Source organism: Oryx dammah, unplaced genomic scaffold (genome assembly GCF_014754425.2).
Source record: "Oryx dammah isolate SB20612 unplaced genomic scaffold, SCBI_Odam_1.1 HiC_scaffold_3, whole genome shotgun sequence".
Classification (NCBI taxonomy): Eukaryota; Metazoa; Chordata; class Mammalia; order Artiodactyla; family Bovidae; genus Oryx; species Oryx dammah.
This window is the reverse complement of record NW_024070187.1, coordinates 109,569,962-109,590,956: the sequence shown is the minus strand read 5'-3', so window position 1 is coordinate 109,590,956 and position 20,995 is coordinate 109,569,962. Positions and strand designations below refer to the sequence as shown.

Below are 20,995 nucleotides of genomic sequence, written 5' to 3'. Positions count from 1 at the left end.
GGAGCTCACGGCGCGGCCCCCTCCAGGCCGAGGGCCTGGCCCACCCGCCGCCCTCGGGGGCGCGCTGCCCGCGGCCGCGCCGGGCCTCCCGCTGGGTCCCCTGGGGGAGCGGGGCACCTTCGCCCCCTGGCCCCCTGCCGACCCCTGGGGACCCGGGCCGGCCACCTGCGGGCCTCCTCCGCGCGGCGCAGGCCGTCCTCGCAGCTGCACCCCCTCCCCTTTCAGCCTTGTCCCCTCCGCCCTGCCCCGGCCGGCTTTGGGGGAGTCTCCCCGTGCCTCCTTAACTAACACCCATCCATCCTTCTGAACCCCTGACCTGCATCCTGGCCCCGCAGGCATCTTCTTCCCAACTCCGTCTGCCCATTATTATTATTTTTTAAGCGCCCTCAGCTTTGCAGGGGCTTGATGTGGGAGAAAGGTTTCGTGGCTTACGAAGCAGAGAACATTCACTGTTTTATTTGCGGTCTTTTTTTTTTTTTCTTTTCCCCCTTGCAACTTTGATTGTCCGGAGCGTTTACTGGAGGTTGGTTTTGTTATGAGACAGCTATTCTCTGCTGGAATTCTTTACGTGGGCTCGAATAAAAGGGCCTGGGAACAAGTTGGTGGAACTGCGAGAGCCGTTTTGTACTCTCAATAGGTGCAGCCTAAAGCTGAAAAAGTACATTTGTGGAGCTATCCCAGAGCTTTTTGCCTATGATTTTAAAACAGTGTTAGGAGTCCGCATTTTTGTCAAACGTTTGTGTTGGGGAGAGGCCACCTACGGGTATTCTGAGCCCTTCTGGCAATCCTGCTTTGTGTAGCAGTGAATCAAACAAAAAAGCACTTAAAGACCTCTAATGCTTCAGCATAGAAGTCAACTTTGATGAACTTTCTGAAATGACAGCACTGTTGAGAGAAAAGAGATGTTCTTACAGCCCAGTGAGTTGGTTGGAGGATGCCCTCAGTGTTCAGTGCCAGGCCACACTTAGAAAAGCATCCACAACCATCTTTTTCCTCCCTCCATTTTGAAAATTAAAAACACACGATTCAGATATCGGTTTAAATACCAGGGTAGTCTAGGATAGTGGTTCTCAACCTTCTTTGCTCATTAGAATCACCCTGAAAGCTGTTAAAAGTCCCAATGCCCTAACCACTACAATCAGCATCTCTCGGGGTGGGACCTGGCATCAGGTATTTAATTTAAAGTTCTCCGTGAGTCCAGCCTGCAGCCAAGGGTAAGAGCCGCTTATCCAGGAGAAACATAGTAAGTGGGTAAATGGTCAGTTAAGTCTACAACTTTTGGATTTTTGAGTTAGCCTACTGTAGTGTTTTTACCTGCTCTGACCTTTGAACTTAGTTATTCTGACAGTATCTTTCAATTGCAGGAAAGAAAAAAATTGGGGAGGTTTTTTTTTTAACTTTCTCAGAATTGAAAAGGTAAAGTTAATGAGGAAGTAATAGAATGTGAAGTCTTCTATTATAGGTTGGGGAGAGGCAGTCCAAGACCACCTGGAATCGTTTTGAACATTTTGGTGCATTTTTCTAAGGGCTTAATGGCTTTCATCAGAATTCCAAATGATAGTGACCCTCCCCAAATAGTTAAGGATCACAACTTTATTTAGTTACATGCTAGACTGCTGCTGCTGCTAAATTGCTTCAGTTGTGTCCAACTCTGTGCAGTCCCATAGACTGCAGCCCACCAGGCTCCCCCGTCCCTGGGATTCTAAGAACATTGGAGTGGGGTGCCATTGCCTTCTCCAACATGCTAGACTAATCAGCCCTATTTAAAAAATTTGAAGCAGTCAGTCACTAATGTTGTGTGTCATTACCTGGTGATTGAGAAGGTTAGAACAAATTTTGAAAATACAGTGCCCCTTTTAAAAGCAATATTTTAGTCAAATAAGATTCTTGGTAGTTCAATGCACCTTCTTGAAAGCATTTTCAATTTGATATATCAGAAATTAAAATTATCGGTAATTTTGAATTAATTAGATTGTTGTATATATTCATCAGGAAGATTAATTCCAATTTTTATGAACTGTGGATCAGAGACCAAGGTGATTTAGGGGGAAAAATGCATAGGAATTCTACATCTGGATTTCTTTTTGATGGTAATAGTTAATTGAAATTTCTCCTAGTATGTCCTTGGGGGCTAGAAGAGAAAAAAGTATTTTATGATGGCTGAGTTGTCTCAAAGGACTATATGTTTTTATTCATTTTTCACCTCAACTTTTGCCTTTACCATGTTTTGTTTAGATAGACAAGGGGTATCCAACCCAAACAGCATATAGTAAAACCTCACAAAATGAGAACTAGTTTTTGTACTTAAAAGGATACAAGAGATGTTAATTCATGGTATTCTTTATGTTGTCTCTGAATGCTCAGTAATTATAAAGAAGTCAGTTTTATTTTGAATATTGACTTTTCAAGTATGGTATATTTTAGAAGCATTTGTTTGTTTATTAGTAACAACCATTATTTATGTGCTTAGGCTAGTTTATTTAGAATAATTTATTCTGAAGTTGTGAGCTATATTAAATATTGCTGTATAATACCTAATTTAATACTTTGCTCATGGGTTTTCTTTTACATTTCTAGAAGGTTTTATGGAAAAGTTTTTTACTCTTGTTGTCCAGATAGCAGTCTTTTTAGTTAGGTAAAAGCAGAGATATTTCTGTTCTATAGCTGGGGATATGTAGGCTTAGATTAGTTAGACCAAGTTTGATGAATCCAAATGGAAGCCAAGTCAGGATCCTGATCCCTAGTTTAATTTTCTTTGTATGAAGCCAGAATAGTTGCTGAAAACATTTTTGGTGACAATCTATTATGAAATCTTGCTAATTCACTCACCTTCCAAATTGGGATGATTTTAGGCAATATTTATATTGGATCACATCCTTTTTCCAGTTTATTCTAGTGCCTCAGTTTTTCCCTAATCCTCAAAACTTAACAGCATTAATTCTGCCAGTGAGCGTGGAGTTTTTACTGTCAGTTGGCCCTGTAGTAGCTTGTATTGGCCGTTTGAGACCGTTTCTGTTCTTCAGATGGTTGTCTTAAGGTTTGTGCTGTGTGGAAATGCAGATGACCTATGGTGGGAGCAAAGGGGGTGATATTTGGTCAGCTTTACATTAAAGGGCCAGAAGTGGGCTTACAGTCTCTTGGAGTTGATTTCTGAGAGCAAAGTATGTGATGGTTGTAAGGACGTGCATGGTACAGAGATTTCCAGACTTACACGTTGACCAGCTATAAAAAGTTCAGTTGGTGGAGGCTTTATGGAGTGCCCAAGTTTTTCAGATAAGAATCTTATGCCATCTATTTTATCATTTTATAAAGATAGGACATTTTATGACCAAAACCTTAGGGAGAAAGCAAGCTCAGAATAATTTGAACAGATTTAAAAAAAAAATTGAATGGGTATATCTTTATGAAGAATATATTGTTTCCCTTGTTATTCTGTTTCTCTGCATACCTCTTAAGACTGTTTTTGACTGACATTGGGAAGATTGATTTATTGGAGAGAATATTGAATTGAGAGCTAAGGAGTGGAAAGAAAAGGGAATTCAACGCATTCTTATTACGTGCTTCCTTATTTTTAATCCTCACAAGAGCCCTGTGAGACAGGTATTGTCCTTATTTAAAGATGAGGAAACAGACTTAGTGGTTAAGTATTAATAACTTAACGAACTAACTCACTCAGCTTCGAACCCGGGTCTCCCGCATTGCAGGCAGACGCTTTACCGAACCCGGGTCTCCCGCATTGCAGGCAGACGCTTTACTGTCTGAGCCACCAGGGAAGCCCAACTAGTAATTAGGGGAGGCTGAATTTTCGTCTTTAGGACTCTTTTTTTCCTTTCTGAAGACCATGTTTTTGTGTTACCGTACTGGTTCTGCTCCTTATTACTAATTACATGATTTTATGCGAACATTTCATTGGTGGATCATAGGTTTTCTGTCAGTTTGAGCAGATAATTACTAAGGTTTCTTCATTTAGTGTAAATCTGTCTTGATTAAATGAAAGGATTATCTGGCTGAGGAACGAAAAAGTAAAAACTTACTTGGGGTAATATTATTTAAGTTTTTGTTACGCTGTTTTTCATATCTGTTTTTGAACTTAATACATAGTCTTTTTTAAGTGACACACAACTTCAAATCAGTTTAAAGCCAGGCGGTAAGTATGATTTTTACATTGTAGATTGTCTGAGACAGAAAGTCAGTTATAAATTCTTTGAAAATATAGGAGATACAATGTACTGAATGTTGTTATTTGTTGATTATATGTATCCTGGTCCTGTGTTAAGTTTGCCATACATCAGAGGATATAAGCTTGTAGGTCACTTTGGAACTTTCATAATCCTACAGTGTTTTTCAGAGTGAGTTCTGTGACCCATTAGTGGGTCATGGAATCAGTTTTGTGGATCAGAAATAGCATTAAAAGCGTGAAATAGAAAAGTAAATGATAAAGAGTACCTCAGGTTAGGGAGGGAAGTATTGTTTCCTGAAATTTGGTTGAAGTGTCTGTGATGTGTATTTGTCTAGACTGGACTGTATTTCATACTAAAGGTCGTGGTTAAGCATGGTTGAAAAACCCTTCTTTGGAGCCGTGCTTCTCAGCTGCAGCACTGTTCACATTTTGGGCCAGATGATGCTTTGTTGTGGAGGCTGTCCTGTGCATTGTAGGATGTTTAGTCCTTTCCTGCCATACCCACTAAGATGCAGTAGAGACAACTAAACGTTCTCTGGACCTTGTCCATGCGTTCCTTGGGGGGCAAAACCAACCTCTTAGTGAGAAGGAGTCCTTTAGGACAAGCACTGACAGTTTACTCTGTTGGATCTGAAAAGATAGCTTCATGATAGAGACTAACATGGTATCTTGTGGGAAGTAAGTAGGTTTCACAGGCCCAGAGACTTGATCTCTGTTTTGTGTCTGCGAGTTGTATGGTTTGGGATAAGTTATTTTCTCTGAGCTTCAGGTTTTTCACCTATAAAATGTAAATGTAACATCAATTTACTAGGATTATTGTTAAGAATTAAGTAATACATGAAATTATTTAGTATAGCACCTACCACATGTAGGCCTCAGTATGTCCTCGATGTTATTAGTGTCTAGGTTTATTTTTTATTTTTTTCAATCAAGTCTCTATGATTGAATAACTTTGCAGAGGCAAGCAATTTTAAACAATGATTCATATGCATAATTTTTTAAAAAGTTAATTTGTATATGCTCAGGTTATTCTTTTCACTGCACTGACTTTAGATACCTGGTTAAAGACAGTTGCTCTTTTCAAGTGGAGAAAAACTGTTGGGTAGCATAGGACTTCTAATGATAACTTAATTTGGGCTAAATAGCTCAGTTGGTAAAGAATCTCTCTGCAGTGCAGGAGATCTGGGTTCAGTTCCTGGGTTGGGAAGATCCCCTGGAGAAAGAAATGACAACCCACTACCGTATTCTTTGCCTGGAGAACTCATGGGCAGAGGATCCTGGCGGGCTACAGACCCGTGGAGTCACAAGAGTCGGACACAACTGAGTGACTAACACTTTCACTTTCATTTTTTCATAGGAATAAGAGAAAAACCTAAGTAGGATTATGTATGTTATATTCCTTGTTCTTTACATATATTAACTTACTGCCACAAGAGCCTTATTAGGTAGTTAATGTCATTAGACCTGTTTTACTGGGGAAGCAGCTGAGTGAAGGGACCAAGCTGGCAGAGATGGGTTCACACTGAAGCAGGCCGGCTGCAGTCAGCATCTGTAACCACTCTGCGGGGCTGTCCCTGTGCCGCGGAGAGTCCTTTCCTCTGATTCGGGTCCTCCGTCTGTAGCATGACCTGGTCTTTACCTGAGCTTGTCACTAAATGTGAAAGATTTCCTAGTCGTCCAGTGAGAACATATGCCAAGCTTCCTGTGTGTGTTTTCAGATGTTATTTTCCATAACTTGCATGAGGGCATTATTTAGTTTTCTGCTATCCTGTTTGTTTTTTAAAAAATTTTATAATGCTGTCATTTGTTATACCTCTTATCAACATCTCTTCTGACTCATTTTTAATGTAATGACACATGATAGTATTTGCTGAGATTAGCCACTAGTGAATTTTGTTGTAATTTTGTGCGACATTTCTTAGGATAAAATTTACAACCTTGGGTTAACCAGCTCTATCCAGTCAGTTATTTTTGTGTGGTTAAGGAGCTAAGAATAATTTTTACATTTTTAAGTCTTTGGGAAAAATAAGAATAATATTTTATGACATGCAAAAATTATATGAAATTAAAATTTTAGTGCCCACAAATATCAATAAAGTTTTATTGGAATATGGCCATGGATTCATGTGATTACTTACGTGCTACAACAACTAATTAAATAGTTGCTACAGACGATATGCCCCACAAAACTTAAAATATCTGGCCCTTTACAGAAAAAGTTGCCAGCACCTGTTATAAGTAATTTATTTATTGTGGTTAGTTTGTTATTTTATTTCCCATCACTAGAATGTAAACTTCATAAAGGCAGAGACGTCTGTTTTGTTCACTGAGCTATCCCAGCTACCAGAAACAGTGACTGGCTTATAATAGCTGCTCATTAAATATTTGAATGAGGTTAAAAAACCTACACGAGTTTTTATAAAAATGAATGATTAATTTTCAAAGTAAAAATAGCTAATATTTGCTAAGTACCAATTTAATCTCACAGCAGCGATGTGAAGTACAGGTAGTTTTATCATTCCCATTTAACACCAAGAAGAAACTAAGACACTGGCAAAAAATAGCTTGCCCAGAGTTACTGAGCCTAGTAGACAAGTAGGAGGGAACCACCCCTAGAGAATCTGACTCTAACGTCTGTTTTTTTGTAAATGACCCCTATGCCTCATTCCTCTGCCTTTCACAGAAGATCCTTGGTTAAATTATATAGTGGAATAGTTTGACTTTAGGAGTCTGTCATCTTTCTGATGCTGTGCCATGAGCCTGGTCTTCTTGCCCAAAACAGGCAATTAAGACACCATAGACTCTTCTCCATTTTCGGGATACTAGATTAGATTTGGCAGAACAAGTCTAGGAAGTATGGTGTTTGTAGCTTCTTCTTCATTTACTCTGTGTTGTTTTTAACCTAATCAGATTTTCACATTTAAAATGGGTTTTGAAACTGGAATTGACATCATAGAAGATGGATTGAATATGACAGTGGAGATAACAGAAGGTTTGAATATTACTTTGAACTTCAGCTTGAATCAAGTTTCTTGATAATATGTATGCTTTCAACATGAGAATTTAACTTGACATTAAATGCAGAAAAATAAAATTATATCAGGGTTGTCATTTTCTCTTGTTGAACAGAATTAGAGAAAGTGACTGTGTATATATTTATTTATATTTTCATTGATTTTTAGCCTTTTCCTTCAAGAGCATGTACTTTTTTATGCCCGGATGTGCAAGATTGTCACATTGTACTGCTGAAGTGCCTCCACTCTAGAAAAGTACATGGGTCCTTATATAAAATGCTAAGTATTTACTGTGGTTTTCTTTAAAAAAAAAAAAAAAAAGAGTTCTAAAATTATCTAATAATGTTCTAATAGCTTAATACTTTATTTTCTGAACAAATCAGACTCATTTTGATATTAAAATTAAAACAATTTATAATAGAAAGTTTCTGAATTTTTTATATTATAAAAGTTGTATAATAGCATACAGGGCATTTGAACAAAGAAAAAAGTGTGTCACTTTATCCTAACACAGCTCCTTTAATGTTTACACATAACTCTATGAAGTATCTGCATTTAGTATATGGAATTTAGTATATGGAATATAGAGTAATGGAATTTTAGGTTTTGAGGGAGTCTGGTTTAATCTCATATTTAAAGAAACTGTGTGATTTGTTGGTGTATACATCCTTTCCTTCAGAAATCAACATCTTCCTGACCTGGGGCACTTTTTATTATACCATTAAAACTTATAATTTAGGAATTTCCTTTTCTGTTTTAACAAAGTGTAAGGGAGGTATTTTGTTCCATACAAAACTAAATAGGAATGCATTTGAATATTTCTTTTAGATGCATATTTGCATGTACTTATTATGCCTTCTTTTTAAATTTTTTCCAGCTTTCTAAAACCAACTTTTCCAACAACAATGATTTCCGTGCTCTTCTGCAGTCTCTGTATGCTACTTTTAAGGAGTTCAAAATGCATGAGCAGATTGAAAATGAATACATCATTGGTTTGCTTCAACAACGCAGCCAGACCATTTATAATGTTCATTCTGATAATAAACTCTCTGAGATGCTTAGCCTCTTTGAAAAGGGTCTGAAGAATGTTAAGGTGAGTTGTACAAATGGATATTTATCACAGCTTGTGCCATCTTCTGATATGTCATTGGCAAAACTTGTGAGTGTTTCGTAGCAGATGATATCGTTTTAAAAAAAATGACACTTGTTAAAGACAGTAAGGAAAACTTTTTTCAGGGCATTACTGCAGTGGAGTTTTGCAGCCAGGGAGAGAGATTGGGCTAAACTCCGAGTATGACAAGGGCCAGTAGGGAAAGCCAGAGAGCAGGCTAAGTTTCAGGAAAATTAGGAAGAGGAAGCATCAAGGCTGGGAGATTCCTTCTAGACTGACCCTTGTTGCCTTTTGCTGAAGACAGACCAAGGTGGCAAGAGATTGAGGATGCATAGATAATTGAGGGTTATCAAATGCTGAGGGTGATGGGGGTAGGGTAGATAAACTGATTCTGGATGATTTTTGCTGAAACTGGAATAACTGGGCCAAGGACAGACCTCAGGGTCAGAGCCTAATTGAGAAGACTCAGTGGAGCCTGAAAAGACTCAGGTTTGTGAGCATCTTTGTCATACCTCTTTGTGGTTGGTTAGTTGCTGTTTTGCTACTCTATGGCCAGTAGCCCGCCAGGCTCCTCAGTCCATGGAATTCTCTGGGCAAGAGTACTGGAGTGGGTTGCCATACCCTTCTCCAGGGGCTCTTTCTGACCCAGAGATCAAACCTGGGTCTCCTGCTTTACAGGCAGATTCTTTATCACTGAGCCACTAGGGAAGCCCCAGGAGATGCAGTTATTGGTGACTAAAGGTAAGATGGGCTTCTCGAGTAGCTCAGTTGGTGAAGAATTCACCTGCAGTGCAGGAGACCTGGGTTTGATTCCTGGGTCCCAAAGATCCCCTGGAGAAGGAAATGGCAACCCACTCCAGTATTCTTGCCTGGGAAATCCCATGGACAGAGGAATCTGACAGGCTACAGTCCATGGGGTCGCAAAAGTCGGACATGACTTAGTGACTAAACCACCACCAAAGGTAAGATGGTTACTTAGAATGAACAGGGCCATAGGGCTGATTACAAAGAATAATTTTTAATTGTGTAACATAAGATTAAAGATATTGTTGGGTATCATTTAGGATAATTGTGTAGAGAAATTTCTCTATTAATTATATTTATTTATTATAGGGTATTTGAAATTTGATCTTCCTCTGTCCCCCCTTTGGCTTGGTGAATCATGGACTTCAGTTGCAGCTCTGTCAGACTACCATGGACCTTTCATTGATAAGTTTATATTCTAGGAAGAGTGTTGTGCAGCAGGGAAGAGGATGGATTGAAAGGAAAGAAAAGGCTCAAGCAGGATGGTTTTTATAAAAAGATGATTGTAATAGTCAGGAGTACATGGTAGGCACTTGTAGGGAGGTGGGAGATTGCCTAGGGAGAGGTACTGGGAAGGAAGGTGGTATTTATTAAATGCTTCATTAAACTCTTTCATATTTTGTTCATGTATTACCTATGCAGTGAAATGATTAAGATCAGAACTAAAGTAGTGACTAGCAAAGATGGAGGGGAGGGAACAGGCTTCAGAACAATGTAGGACATGAGATTGATAAAGATAGTGCTTGCGAGCGGCTTCCCGAGTGGCTCAGTGGTAAGGAATCTGCCTGCCTGTACAGGAGAAGCAGGTTCGATCCCAGAGTCGGGAAGATTGCCTGGAGGAGGAAATGGCAGCCCACTCCAGTATTCTTGCCTGGGAAATCCCGTAGACAGAGGAGCCTGGCGGACGAAGTCCATGGAGTCCCAAGAGACGTTCATGACTTAGCAACTAAACACCACCAGTGCTTGCATATAAAGGGGGGAAAGGAGAAAGAGAAACAAAATGAAACTGAGACTCGAGCTTGACTTTCTAGGGAATATAGATGACACTTGGGGAATGAAGGGATCCATTATGGACAAGTTGAGTGTGACCTGTTTGTGCAATCCAGGTGGATGTTGATTAGCAGGAGGAAGCATTAGTTGGACTTCAAGCTTAGAAGAGTAATTTGGTTTGGAAAAGCAAATTTGAGTGTGCTTAGGGAAAATGTGTAAAATCCTGAGAGAATAGGACGTTGGATAGACTGTTAGGAAGCAGTTGACTATAAATTAGTTCAGAAAGGAGGAGACTAGAGAGGACTCAGCAGGGAATAAAATGTTCCCGCATTTTATCAGTTTCACTGTTTTGTAAATTCTCCACATGAAGTGATGGATAAGTTACAGGGAGATATGATCTTAGTTCGAATGGGGAGGAACAGTTTAGCTGTTGTCCAGGATTACAGTGCTTTACTTCAAGCTGTAGTGAGAACCTTGCCTTTAGAAGTGTATATGGTGTTCTGCAGGGTCATGTAACAGCTATTCTGAATTGTTGAGTGTTGGATACACTAGGTGACCTTAAAGGGATTTTGTAGTGAATAGAGTGCAGTAGACTCTTGTGGACTGCTTAGAGATATATTAGGAAAATGAACATATTAAAATGGTATAAATACATGCATTAGAAATCAGTAGAAGTTTTGAGCAAGTGCTTGCTAGTCTAGACTTTATAAAAAGAAGTAGGAGATCACATTAGTAAAGGATGTCAGGATTCTTTAAAGAGATGTTTTGAGGCCATCTTTTGTACTTAGAAAAGTACAGAGCCCATTTTGGTATTTGTTAGTCTAATTTTCTTTCTGAAGTTTCAAGTGACGTTTCAAACAGACTTTATAGGATCAGATATATAAATTAAGAGGCAAAATTTTTATAGAATACAATTTTTTATTTCTAGAATGAGTATGAGCAGTTAAATTATGCAAAACAACTGAAAGAGAGACTGGAGGCTTTTACAAGAGACTTTCTTCCTCACATGAAAGAGGAAGAGGAGGTAAGTATAATTTTTCCTCCTTGTGATTTTGATCTATAAAATTAAAAAATGTTATTTTGATTCTTCAAAATAATACATAGGAAGATGAACCTCTAGAACACTTTAGAAAACAAAGAAAAACCCAAGGGGAAAAAGCATTAATTTTGTCTCCTTAGAGAGCTTATTGCTTTCCATTGAATGAAGGATGAATTCATGTACTCAAAACACATTTATTTTACTGTGTGGATGTACCATGTTGAATGTTAACTTTTTATGCCTCTAATGTCTTTTCTGAACCATTAGAAGATTTTTTTAATATATATTTTTTAATGTTTTCTGTGTTCATCCTAAGTTTAAACATTTTTAATGTTCTTTTTTTTAGTAGTGGATTTTAGTAATTAAATGGTGGTGTTGAACTTAGCAGCCTTATGCCTAGTGCATGCCTGTTAGGATGTCACTGAATGGATGAGCAAAGCACTTCCTCATTCTGTTTTCTCTAAAGTAGGGTGAGTATCAGGAAAGGAATAGAGGGAATATTTTGTGAGGTACTGGATTTTTGTTCATCTGTAAACCAGATATTATAGTGGTTCTCACTGTAATAAGGCTTCACTTTATAATCAGATGGCTATTTAAAAAAAAACAAACTACTTTTAAGCCCATTTTAGATCAGTTAAATCATATGGAAAGTAGATATTAATATGGGTATATTTTAAAGGCTCCCCAAATCACTGTAAAACGCAAATATACAACCAGTTCTAAAACCACTGAGTTACTAAAGCAGTGTTTCTTAACATGTGATGCACCACCGACATTATCTGTGGAACAAAGGAAAAAAAGTGCCCTTGACTCCACCTCTGAAGATTCTGATTCTATCAGTTGGAGGTTGGGACCAAGCATCTGTTTTGTAGATGAAATCTCCTAGATGATATTGAATAGTTGAAGGTGTCATCGAGCTCTGATTTTTCTGGTTCCAGCCCACTGGGTACCATTCTCATAGGATTCAGAGGCCCTGCTTGGGTAGAGGTCAGTTGCTGTAGTGGCAGAAGACAGTTAACTGACTTAAATGTCTCACCGGAAGAGGATGATTAAGAGCGTATGATGCAGTGTGTGCAGGAGGACCTTTTGGGTCGAATGCTTTCAGATCGACCGAGAAGGCCGTAGAAAGAAGGATCCTGATGGTGGTGGTATTTGCAAGTTTTGGGTAAATTAGCTTAGTGTTAACAGCAGCTTTTATACCTTCCAAATATGTGGTCATAATACTACACTTGCGCTATTAATACTTCAAAAGATGTAGATTAAAACAAAACTAATTAAGCATATTTGCTTATGAGTATTGTGTTTCTTTTAGGTTTTTCAGCCCATGTTAATGGAATATTTCACCTATGAAGAGCTTAAGGATATTAAAAAGAAAGTGATTGCACAGCACTGCTCTCAGAAGGATACTGCAGAACTCCTTAGAGGTCTTAGCCTCTGGAATCAAGCTGAGGAGCGGCAGAAGTTTTTTAAATATTCTGTGGATGAAAAGTCAGATAAAGGTGAGAGTCATATGTTTAGATAGCTAGTGATTTATTCATCCCAAGGCCGTTTACTTCTTGTTGTTATGAACTTACTATTTTGTTTGAAAAATAATTGAAGCCATTTCTTTTCAAGTATAGTAAATTTAATTGAGGACAGTAGTTTCTTAGAATTCATTGTTGTCTCTGATAATTTATGGGCTTCCTCGGTGGCTCAATGGTAAAGAATCCCCCTGCCAATACAGGAGACATGAGTTCGATCACTGGGTGGGGAAGATCCCTTGGAGAAGGAAATGGCAACCCATTCCTGTATTCTTGCCTTGGAAATCGCATGGGTAGAGGAGCCTGGTGAGCTGCAGTCCATGGAGTTGCAGAAGAGTCAGACTAGACTTAGCAACTAAACACCAGTGATAATTTATACAGCTCATTTATTTGGGCCACATGCAATATAGTGTTTCTTAAAGTAGTTTATATATAATAATAATATTGATTAGCAATAATAACTGTCAATACTACTTATATATAATGATATTTTAATAATATTTCAATAATACTAGGTATTATTTTCAATCAGAGTTACTGGAAAGTACCATATGTAGAGCACTTTTGCAGTGTCATCCAGTTTTCTGAGCTCCACTGACCACAGTGGCTGTTTGTATCTGTCCCTGTTATTTTTTAATCAGTTTTCAAAATCATTTAATGCTTATAGTTTGATCTTTACCATTTCTCATAGCTTATATGCAGAAATACACAGGGGAGTGAGTAAGAGAGGCGTGGTTTTCCTGTGTATAGTCACTTTGAGAAAATCACAAATGGAAATAAAATATGCCTGCTTTTTTTTCTTAACAGACTATTTCCTCATTTTTATTCTTTTCTTCAATAACTTTGCATTTTAAAACATCATTAAATAAAATTATTGGTATCCTTAGGCTAGTAAAGATTCCTTTGCTTTTGCTAGATGAGCATAGCAATGACATTCCTTAAATTGTTTCAAAGTCTTTGAAATTGGTCCTTTTCTCTTATTTTTGTTTAACAAAGTAGGTGAGATGCATGTTGAACGTGTTGAAACAAAATTGTTTTTATAGGTTAGGCTGTAATTAAACCCATAAAGCTTATGTGCTTCACTCTGAAGTACAGCTTCTGCCTTACACACCAACCCAAGACCTGTTGTGTCTGGTTTAGTTGTAATTATAACATAAGATTTAAAAACACACACTTGTTAACATTGAATTTTCCCATTCCTTCAAAGTAAATTATAGCTGTGTTGTGTTTAAAATATTTGCCATTTGAAAAGGGTTAGGTTAAAGTAATTTTATGATAGCATTTCTTTATTTAAGTTGCTTTGTGAAAGACAAATATATAACATATTCAAATGTTCATCACTACTTTAATGATGAAACTTTTTTATTTTACATTCTTTATTGTATATCTCATTTTCAGTTTTCCTTTGGAATTTTGCTACTGAAATAGTACATTATAGGTGATTGGATATCCAGTGACTGTTTTCTGTAATAGTTGCTGACAGAAGATCCTTGGTAAATGTATACCAGCATTAGAAATATTTACGTTATATTGTCTCAGTTCAGTTCAGTTCAGTCGCTCAGTTGTGTCTGATTCTTTGCAACCCCATGAATCGCAGCACGCCAGGCCTCCCTGTCTATCACCAACTCCTGGAGTTCACTCAAACTCACGTCCATCGAGTCAATGATGCCATCCAGCCATCTCATCCTCTGTCGTCCCCTTCTCCTCCTGCCCCCAATCCCTCCCAGCATCAGAGTCTTTTCCAATGAGTCAACTCGTTGCATGAGGTGGCCAAAGTACTGGAGTTTCAGCTTTAGCATCATTCCTTCCAAAGAACACCCAGGACTGATCTCCTTTAGAATGGACTGGTTGGATCCTTGCAGTCCAAGGGACTCTCAAGAGTCTTCTCCAACACCACAGTTCAAAAGCATCAATTCTTTGGCGCTCAGCTTTCTTCACAGTCCAACTCTCACATCCATACATGACCACTGGAAAAACCATAGCCTTGACTAGATGGACCTTTGTTGGCAAAATAATGTCTCTGCTTTTGAATATGCTGTCTAGGTTGGTCATAACTTTCCTTCTAAGGAGTAAGCGTCTTTTAATTTCATGGCTGCAGTCACCACCTGCAGTGATTTTGGAGCCCCCCAAAATAAAGTCTGACACTGTCCACTGTTTCCCCATCTATTTCCCATGAAGTGATAGGACTGGATGCCATGATCTTTGTTTTCTGAATGTTGAGCTTTAAGCCATCTTTTTCACTCTTCTGTTTCACTTTCATCAAGAGGCTTTTTAGTTCCTCTTCACTTTCTGCCATAAGGGTGGTGTCATCTGCATATCTGAGGTTATTGATATTTCTCCTGGCAATGTTGATTCCAGCTTGTGCTTCTTCCAGTCCAGCGTTTCTCATGATGTACTCTGCATATAAGTTAAATAAGCAAGGTGACAATATACAGCCTTGACTTACTCTTTTTCCTATTTGGAACCAGTCTGTTCCATGTCCAACTGGCTCTTAAATAGGATAAGTAGATTAGGGCACCGAAAGGTTAAAGAGGTCAGATTTCACGAGCTCTTACATGAAACAGGAAAATCAAAGAGGAAACAAACACAAGGGAAATACTTGTTGTGCATGAACAAAAACATGGTGAGATTGGTATGTCATTATAAATGCCTTGGAGATCTCATAATCTGGCTGACTCTATACTTGCTGACTTAAAGCTGTGTAACCTGTTGGATTCCTTTTTCAAATGATGCTTCTTTTACTATAAAGTGAGCATTGTTTTTTTTTTTTTTTTTTTTGGTGACGCCTTTGTAAAAGGAAGTCAGTTCTCTGTTCATCACTGTAGCTCCCACTGATGCAGTATGATTTGGGCCATGATAGTTTAACCCTGCAGATCCTTAACACTTTAACATCTCCATGTTACCTCTAATCCATGTTATTTCCTTTTCACATCTTGCAAGCAGGAAGGAGTGGACTTTAGGCACTGGATTTTACTTATAGAAATGTGATTGTAATTTCTTACTGCATTTGCTCTTGTAGCCTTTAATGTTAAACTTCTCCTTTTTTATTTCAGAAGCAGAGGTGTCAGAACAGTCCACAGGTATAACTCATCTTCCTCCTGAGGTAATGGTGTCAATTTTCAGTTATCTTAATCCTCAAGAATTATGTCGCTGCAGTCAAGTGAGCACTAAATGGTCTCAGCTGGCAAAGACTGGATCACTCTGGAAGCATCTTTACCCTGTTCATTGGGCCAGAGGTAGGTAAAGAGATGCTTAATTTGTTTTAAAAGTATTTGTCCTTTTTTTTTTTTTTTTTAGGTGAACACATATAGACATTATTAAGCAAGGCTAGAGAGGGAAACTCTGAAAGGTTGACTAAAAGCTAGGTTTTATAGTTAGATTATAGGTCTTTGTATACAGTTTGTAAAAGCTAACAATGCTTAAGTATTCATGGGTGAATTGTGTGATGTGTGCAATTTCCTTTAAAATAATTAGGAAAAAATAATTGGAGATGGAGTGAAAAATAATTGGAAAAACATTGATAATTGTTGAAGATAGGTGATAGGTACATAGGTGTTTGTTATCCTGCTTGTTTAATGCTACTTATTCCTACTTTTGACTGCATTTGGAATTTTCCATAACAGAAAGTTAAAATTAATAGGTTGTCAGCAGCTTTAAGTAATTAGATGAGTATTTTAAAAATATAGGATAAATTAATCTGATAAAATTTAAAAATGAAGTATTGTTTCCGTTTTGATAGTGGGTCAAGATAACTTAATCTGTTTTTGTCTGTAGCATTTTTTTGGTGATTAGTAATGCCTCATTCTATAACGTAGCCATTTTGAATTAGTTAATTTCATTGTGCTAAGTTAGTTTTATATGTAAAAGAAGAAAATTTTGTTTCCATGAGCATATGATGCAGTCATGGTATAAATGCAACTAATACGGCATGTATTCTTCTGTCACTGAATTAAAACAATTTTTCTAGGTGAGTATTTACCTCAAATTTACATTGATTTTTTTTTTTAATTTTTCTGTAATTTGTCACTTTGACGTGGAAGTATGTATTATTTTAATAAGCTATAAACCTAATTTTAAAAGTTTTATTTTTTTATATTAATATGTAGCACTTTTAAAATAGGCTTTTGCTGGGTATTTAATGTTTTTTGATTAAGCTGTTTGGAGTATTGGGTAGACTTATATAATCCAAATGATTAGAATTATTAATGTGGAATAATTTTTCCTATTGAGGATAATAATATATTAAGTGAAAAGTCAAATAAAGCAAGTATGGATATATCTATTCTTTTTTAACTGTATCTTTGATTATGAAAAATTACTTATTAATATATAATTAGGTACTGTTTGATATAAAGATCAAATATAACAATGATAGGCTAGATTTCTGTGACATTAACTAGATCTTGTATATGCTGTATATTGGTTTTTTCTTTCTGTTTTTAATATACTTAAAAGTTTCCAATAAAAATGATTTAATTTATTTACAGTATTTGTTTCCTATTGTTCTCGATCACAATTGATTTTACCCCTTCCAAGGGATGTTTTGAAATGTCCCCCTGTTTTGAAGTGGATGCATTCTTGTTTGTCCCAACTTGGAGTATTACACTGATATCCATTGAGTGGAGGCCAGAGTTACTGCTCAACACCCGCCAGTGCACAGGAGGGCCCTCTGCAAGGAAGAATTAGCCAGCCCAGAATATCAGTTCAGTTCACTTCAGTTGCTCAGTTATGTCTGACTCTTTGCGTACCCCATGGCTCATCCTCTGTCGTCCCCTTCAGAATATCATTGGTGCTAAGGTTGAAGATCCTTAACCTTAGAATCCAGTCAGTCCTAAAGGAAATCAGTCCTGATTATTCATTGGAAGGACTGATGCTGAAGCTGGAAACTTCAATACTTTGGCCACCTGATGCGAAGAACGGACTTATTAGAGAAGACCCTGATGCTGGAAAAGATTGAGGGCAGGTGGAGAAGGGGACAACAGAGGATGAGATGGTTCGATGGCATCACCGACTCGATGGACATGAGTTTGGGTAAACTCCAGGAGTTGGTGATGAACTGGGAAGCCTGGAGTGCTGCAGTCCATGGGGTCACAAAGAGTTGGACATGCCTGAGTGACTGAACTGAACTGAAGATTGAGGAGCACTAAGTTATTGATAGATTTACTAATGTTAGGAGTTCAGGATTTAATTGTGCATTGTCTCTTCACAATCAAGTAATTTAATTTCAGTGCATTTTGCGGGATCTTTAAATGTATGGTTTACCTTACTTTTTTCCTTTGACTTCTGTTCCTACCTACTTGTGAATTGCTGACTAATTCACTGCTGAGTAGAAAGTCTTGCTTCCTTTTGTTTATTAGCTGTTGTAATGGAGGTATTGCTGGAGCCAGTGTTGAAGCCACAGCAGGGGAAAAAGGTTTGGTTGTTTTCAGTGATTTCTGAAATTGCATGTTAAAAGACTATTGATAATTATTTGTCATAGTTCTTTTGGTGTGTCTGAAATTGAATTTTGTGCTTTATTGAAGTGTACTTTTTAAAATCGCAATTGAGTATTTCTAACAATAGTTAGCTCATTGCCTAGATAGAGCTCACGTATTTTTTTGTGCAGAGATTTTTGTTATAAATAAGTTACTTTAGGAGAAGAAGAAAAAAAAAAACTTTCTTTTTTTTTTTTTTTTTTAAATGATAGCCAATCTAATCTTGGGCTTCCCTGCTGTCTCAGACAGTAAAGAATTCACCTGCAATGCCAGAGACCTGGGTTTGATCCCTGGGTTGGGAAGATCCCCTGGAGGAGGGCATGGTAACCCACTCTAGTATTCTTGCCTGGAGAATCCCCATGGACTAAGGAACCTGGTGGGCTACAGGCCATGGGGCTGCAAAGAGTCGGACACACTTGAGAGACTAAGCACACAATCCGATGTTCCTTTTGTGTATTTGTTGAGTAGGTGACTGGTACAGTGGTCCTGCCACTGAGCTTGACACTGAACCTGATGAGGAATGGGTGAAGAATAGACAAGATGAGAGCCGTGCTTTTCAGGAGTGGGATGAAGATGCCGATATAGATGAATCTGGTAAGCTCTGTTTAGAGTTAAAACTGTTACATAGTGCTCTAATAATTAATGTTACATTTAACAAATACTTAGGTGCTAGGATTTATGTAGTTTGTATTTTCTAAAGTAACTGGTGTTTTTAAACCTACTGCTTTTAAAACTTTGACAGAATAGTAAGTGTACTTAAAATTCTATTTAATTTTTAATTGTGTATAGGCTTGATTCCCATATGCTTTTATATTTACGCAAACACCTAAGAAATCAGAAAATGATGGCTTTTTTCCTTACTGAAATAATATACATTTATTATAGCGCTCTGCAGTTTTACCATGTGTTTTTAGGGCCACTTCATTTGATCAGTTCAGTAGTATTTATGAGTTGTCCGTGGCCCAGAGGAAGCAGCATGAAGCTGTTGAACCTGTTTATTCATTTGTAAATAGTAAGCCACTTGCCTCATGTGGTGGCTGTAGAATTAAGAAGTAATATATATGGGAACTCCTTGTAAATGGTAGAGGATTTTATAGACTAGTGTAGACATTCATTAAGCACCGTGGGAGAATTCAGAGGTGACTAAGACTTCATCTTGCCCTCAAAGAACTCACAGACGGGAGAATTGAGAATACAGGATTCTTCATCATGGTGCATATTGGCAAATGCTGCAGGAGAGGTGCAGCTTTTTGGGGATATGGAGGAGAAAGACACAATTCTGTCTTGATAGTAGCCTAGATAATTATTATTAAAAGATGATGGAGTAGTAAAAAGAGGGAATTGATGAATAAGATATTCTTATACATCATAAAATTGAACCTGTAGGCATTTATTTGTAAGCCGCCCACTTATAGTTAGCTGGTCTGGCAAAATAACTAGACTTGTGGAAAGTAAGGACTATAAATACAGAGATGACTGTTTCAGTATCAGGTTTATTTTTATGAAATAAACAATGTGGCATAGTTTTAAATGTTTTGAAGGTGTCATATAAGGAGGAGGTCTATTGGTATTTGGTGGTATTTGGTGATATGCTTACCCTGTGGCAGGCACTTTTTTGGCTTGAGGTTAATAGTGAACAAAATGGAAAAAAATCCTTGGCTTTGTTTAGCTTAAAATTTAGAGTCAGCTGACACTAAACACAGGCAAAATATGTACTTTGTTAGGTAGTATCAAGTGCTGTGGAGAAAAATAATGGAAAAGTGTGCCAGGAAGAGAGGAAAGAAGTTACCATTTCCCATAGAGTGGGTAGTAAGGTCTCTTGAGAAGTTTGAGCAAAGACCTCAAGAAGTTACGGTTTTTAGTCTTATGTCACCTTAGGAAGTGACACTCATTCAGTCGTGTCTGACTCTTTGTGACCTCATGGACTATACAGTCTTTGGAATTCTCCAGGCCAGAATACTGGAGTGGGTATCTGTTCCCTTCTCCAGGGGATCTTCCCAATCCAGGGATCTTACCCAGTTCTCCCGCATTGCAGGCGTGTTCTTTATCAGGTGAGTCACAAGGGAAGCCCAAGAATACTGGAGTGGGTATCCCATCCCTTCTCCAGGGCATCTTCCCAATTCAGGAGTTGAACTGGGGTCTCTTGCATTGCAGGCAGATTCTTTACCAACTGAACTATTAAGAAGACTTGATTTACCCATTCTAAAAAAGTCAATTCATAGTATCTGTGTTGAGTTTTAAAGATCTTATCAAACTTAATGTGTTTATCTCCGCTCTTAAAGATAGACAAAGAGACTGTTGTTTTCTTTCACATTGAAAGGGAAGGGTTAAGGTTATAATGATGGAGCCTTTAGCTGTGTAGTATATCCAAGACTAAACTTGGATCTGCCATCTATGTTTGTGCTTTTTCAGCTTAGTTGTTTTTACTAGTCTTGCAGAGAAGTTTTGACTCTTCATAGGATGTTTTGTTTTCTTTTTCTTAGGATTTCACAGTAAACAGTATATATTTAGAGACAGCCACAGAAACAAAAGAATCATTTGGAAATAAAATTAGAGTAGAATAAATAGGATTCACTAAAAGTCATTTTTATCCCTATATTTCACATTTATGTTTGGCTAAAGGAAGAATTTAGAATAAAATCTGTAACATGGAAACATTAGTCACAAATTCAGAATTATTCTTTCTACTTAAATTCCTTTGTCTGTTACACTCAGTTTTGTGTTAAATGAGACTTCCTCAGCTTCTCCTGTTGAACTGTTTTATGTTTAGAGACATTCGAGTTAGATCTTCAGGTAAGCCAGAAAGCAATAGGATAAGATTATTAATTCATTGGTTTTAGTGTAGTGTGTTTTTTTCCTTCTA

General features: G+C 37.7%; 1 protein-coding gene across 4 annotated transcripts in view; it reads left to right on the top strand.

Annotated features, from left to right (window-relative positions):
- The window catches only part of FBXL5 (F-box and leucine rich repeat protein 5), a 55,606-nt gene that overhangs the window by 12,194 nt on the left and 22,417 nt on the right, over window positions 1–20,995 (top strand). For 3 of the 4 annotated variants that reach the window (XM_040237551.1, XM_040237550.1, XM_040237552.1), the window contains 5 exons: window positions 8,072–8,287; window positions 11,028–11,123; window positions 12,451–12,637; window positions 15,712–15,894; window positions 18,601–18,726. In XM_040237551.1, coding sequence (XP_040093485.1) covers window positions 8,072–8,287; window positions 11,028–11,123; window positions 12,451–12,637; window positions 15,712–15,894; window positions 18,601–18,726 — 808 coding nt within the window. Of the gene's footprint in view, window positions 1–7,093; window positions 7,173–8,071; window positions 8,288–11,027; window positions 11,124–12,450; window positions 12,638–15,711; window positions 15,895–18,600; window positions 18,727–20,995 lie in introns of those variants that run through there. The other variant, XM_040237553.1, reaches the window with a different exon arrangement.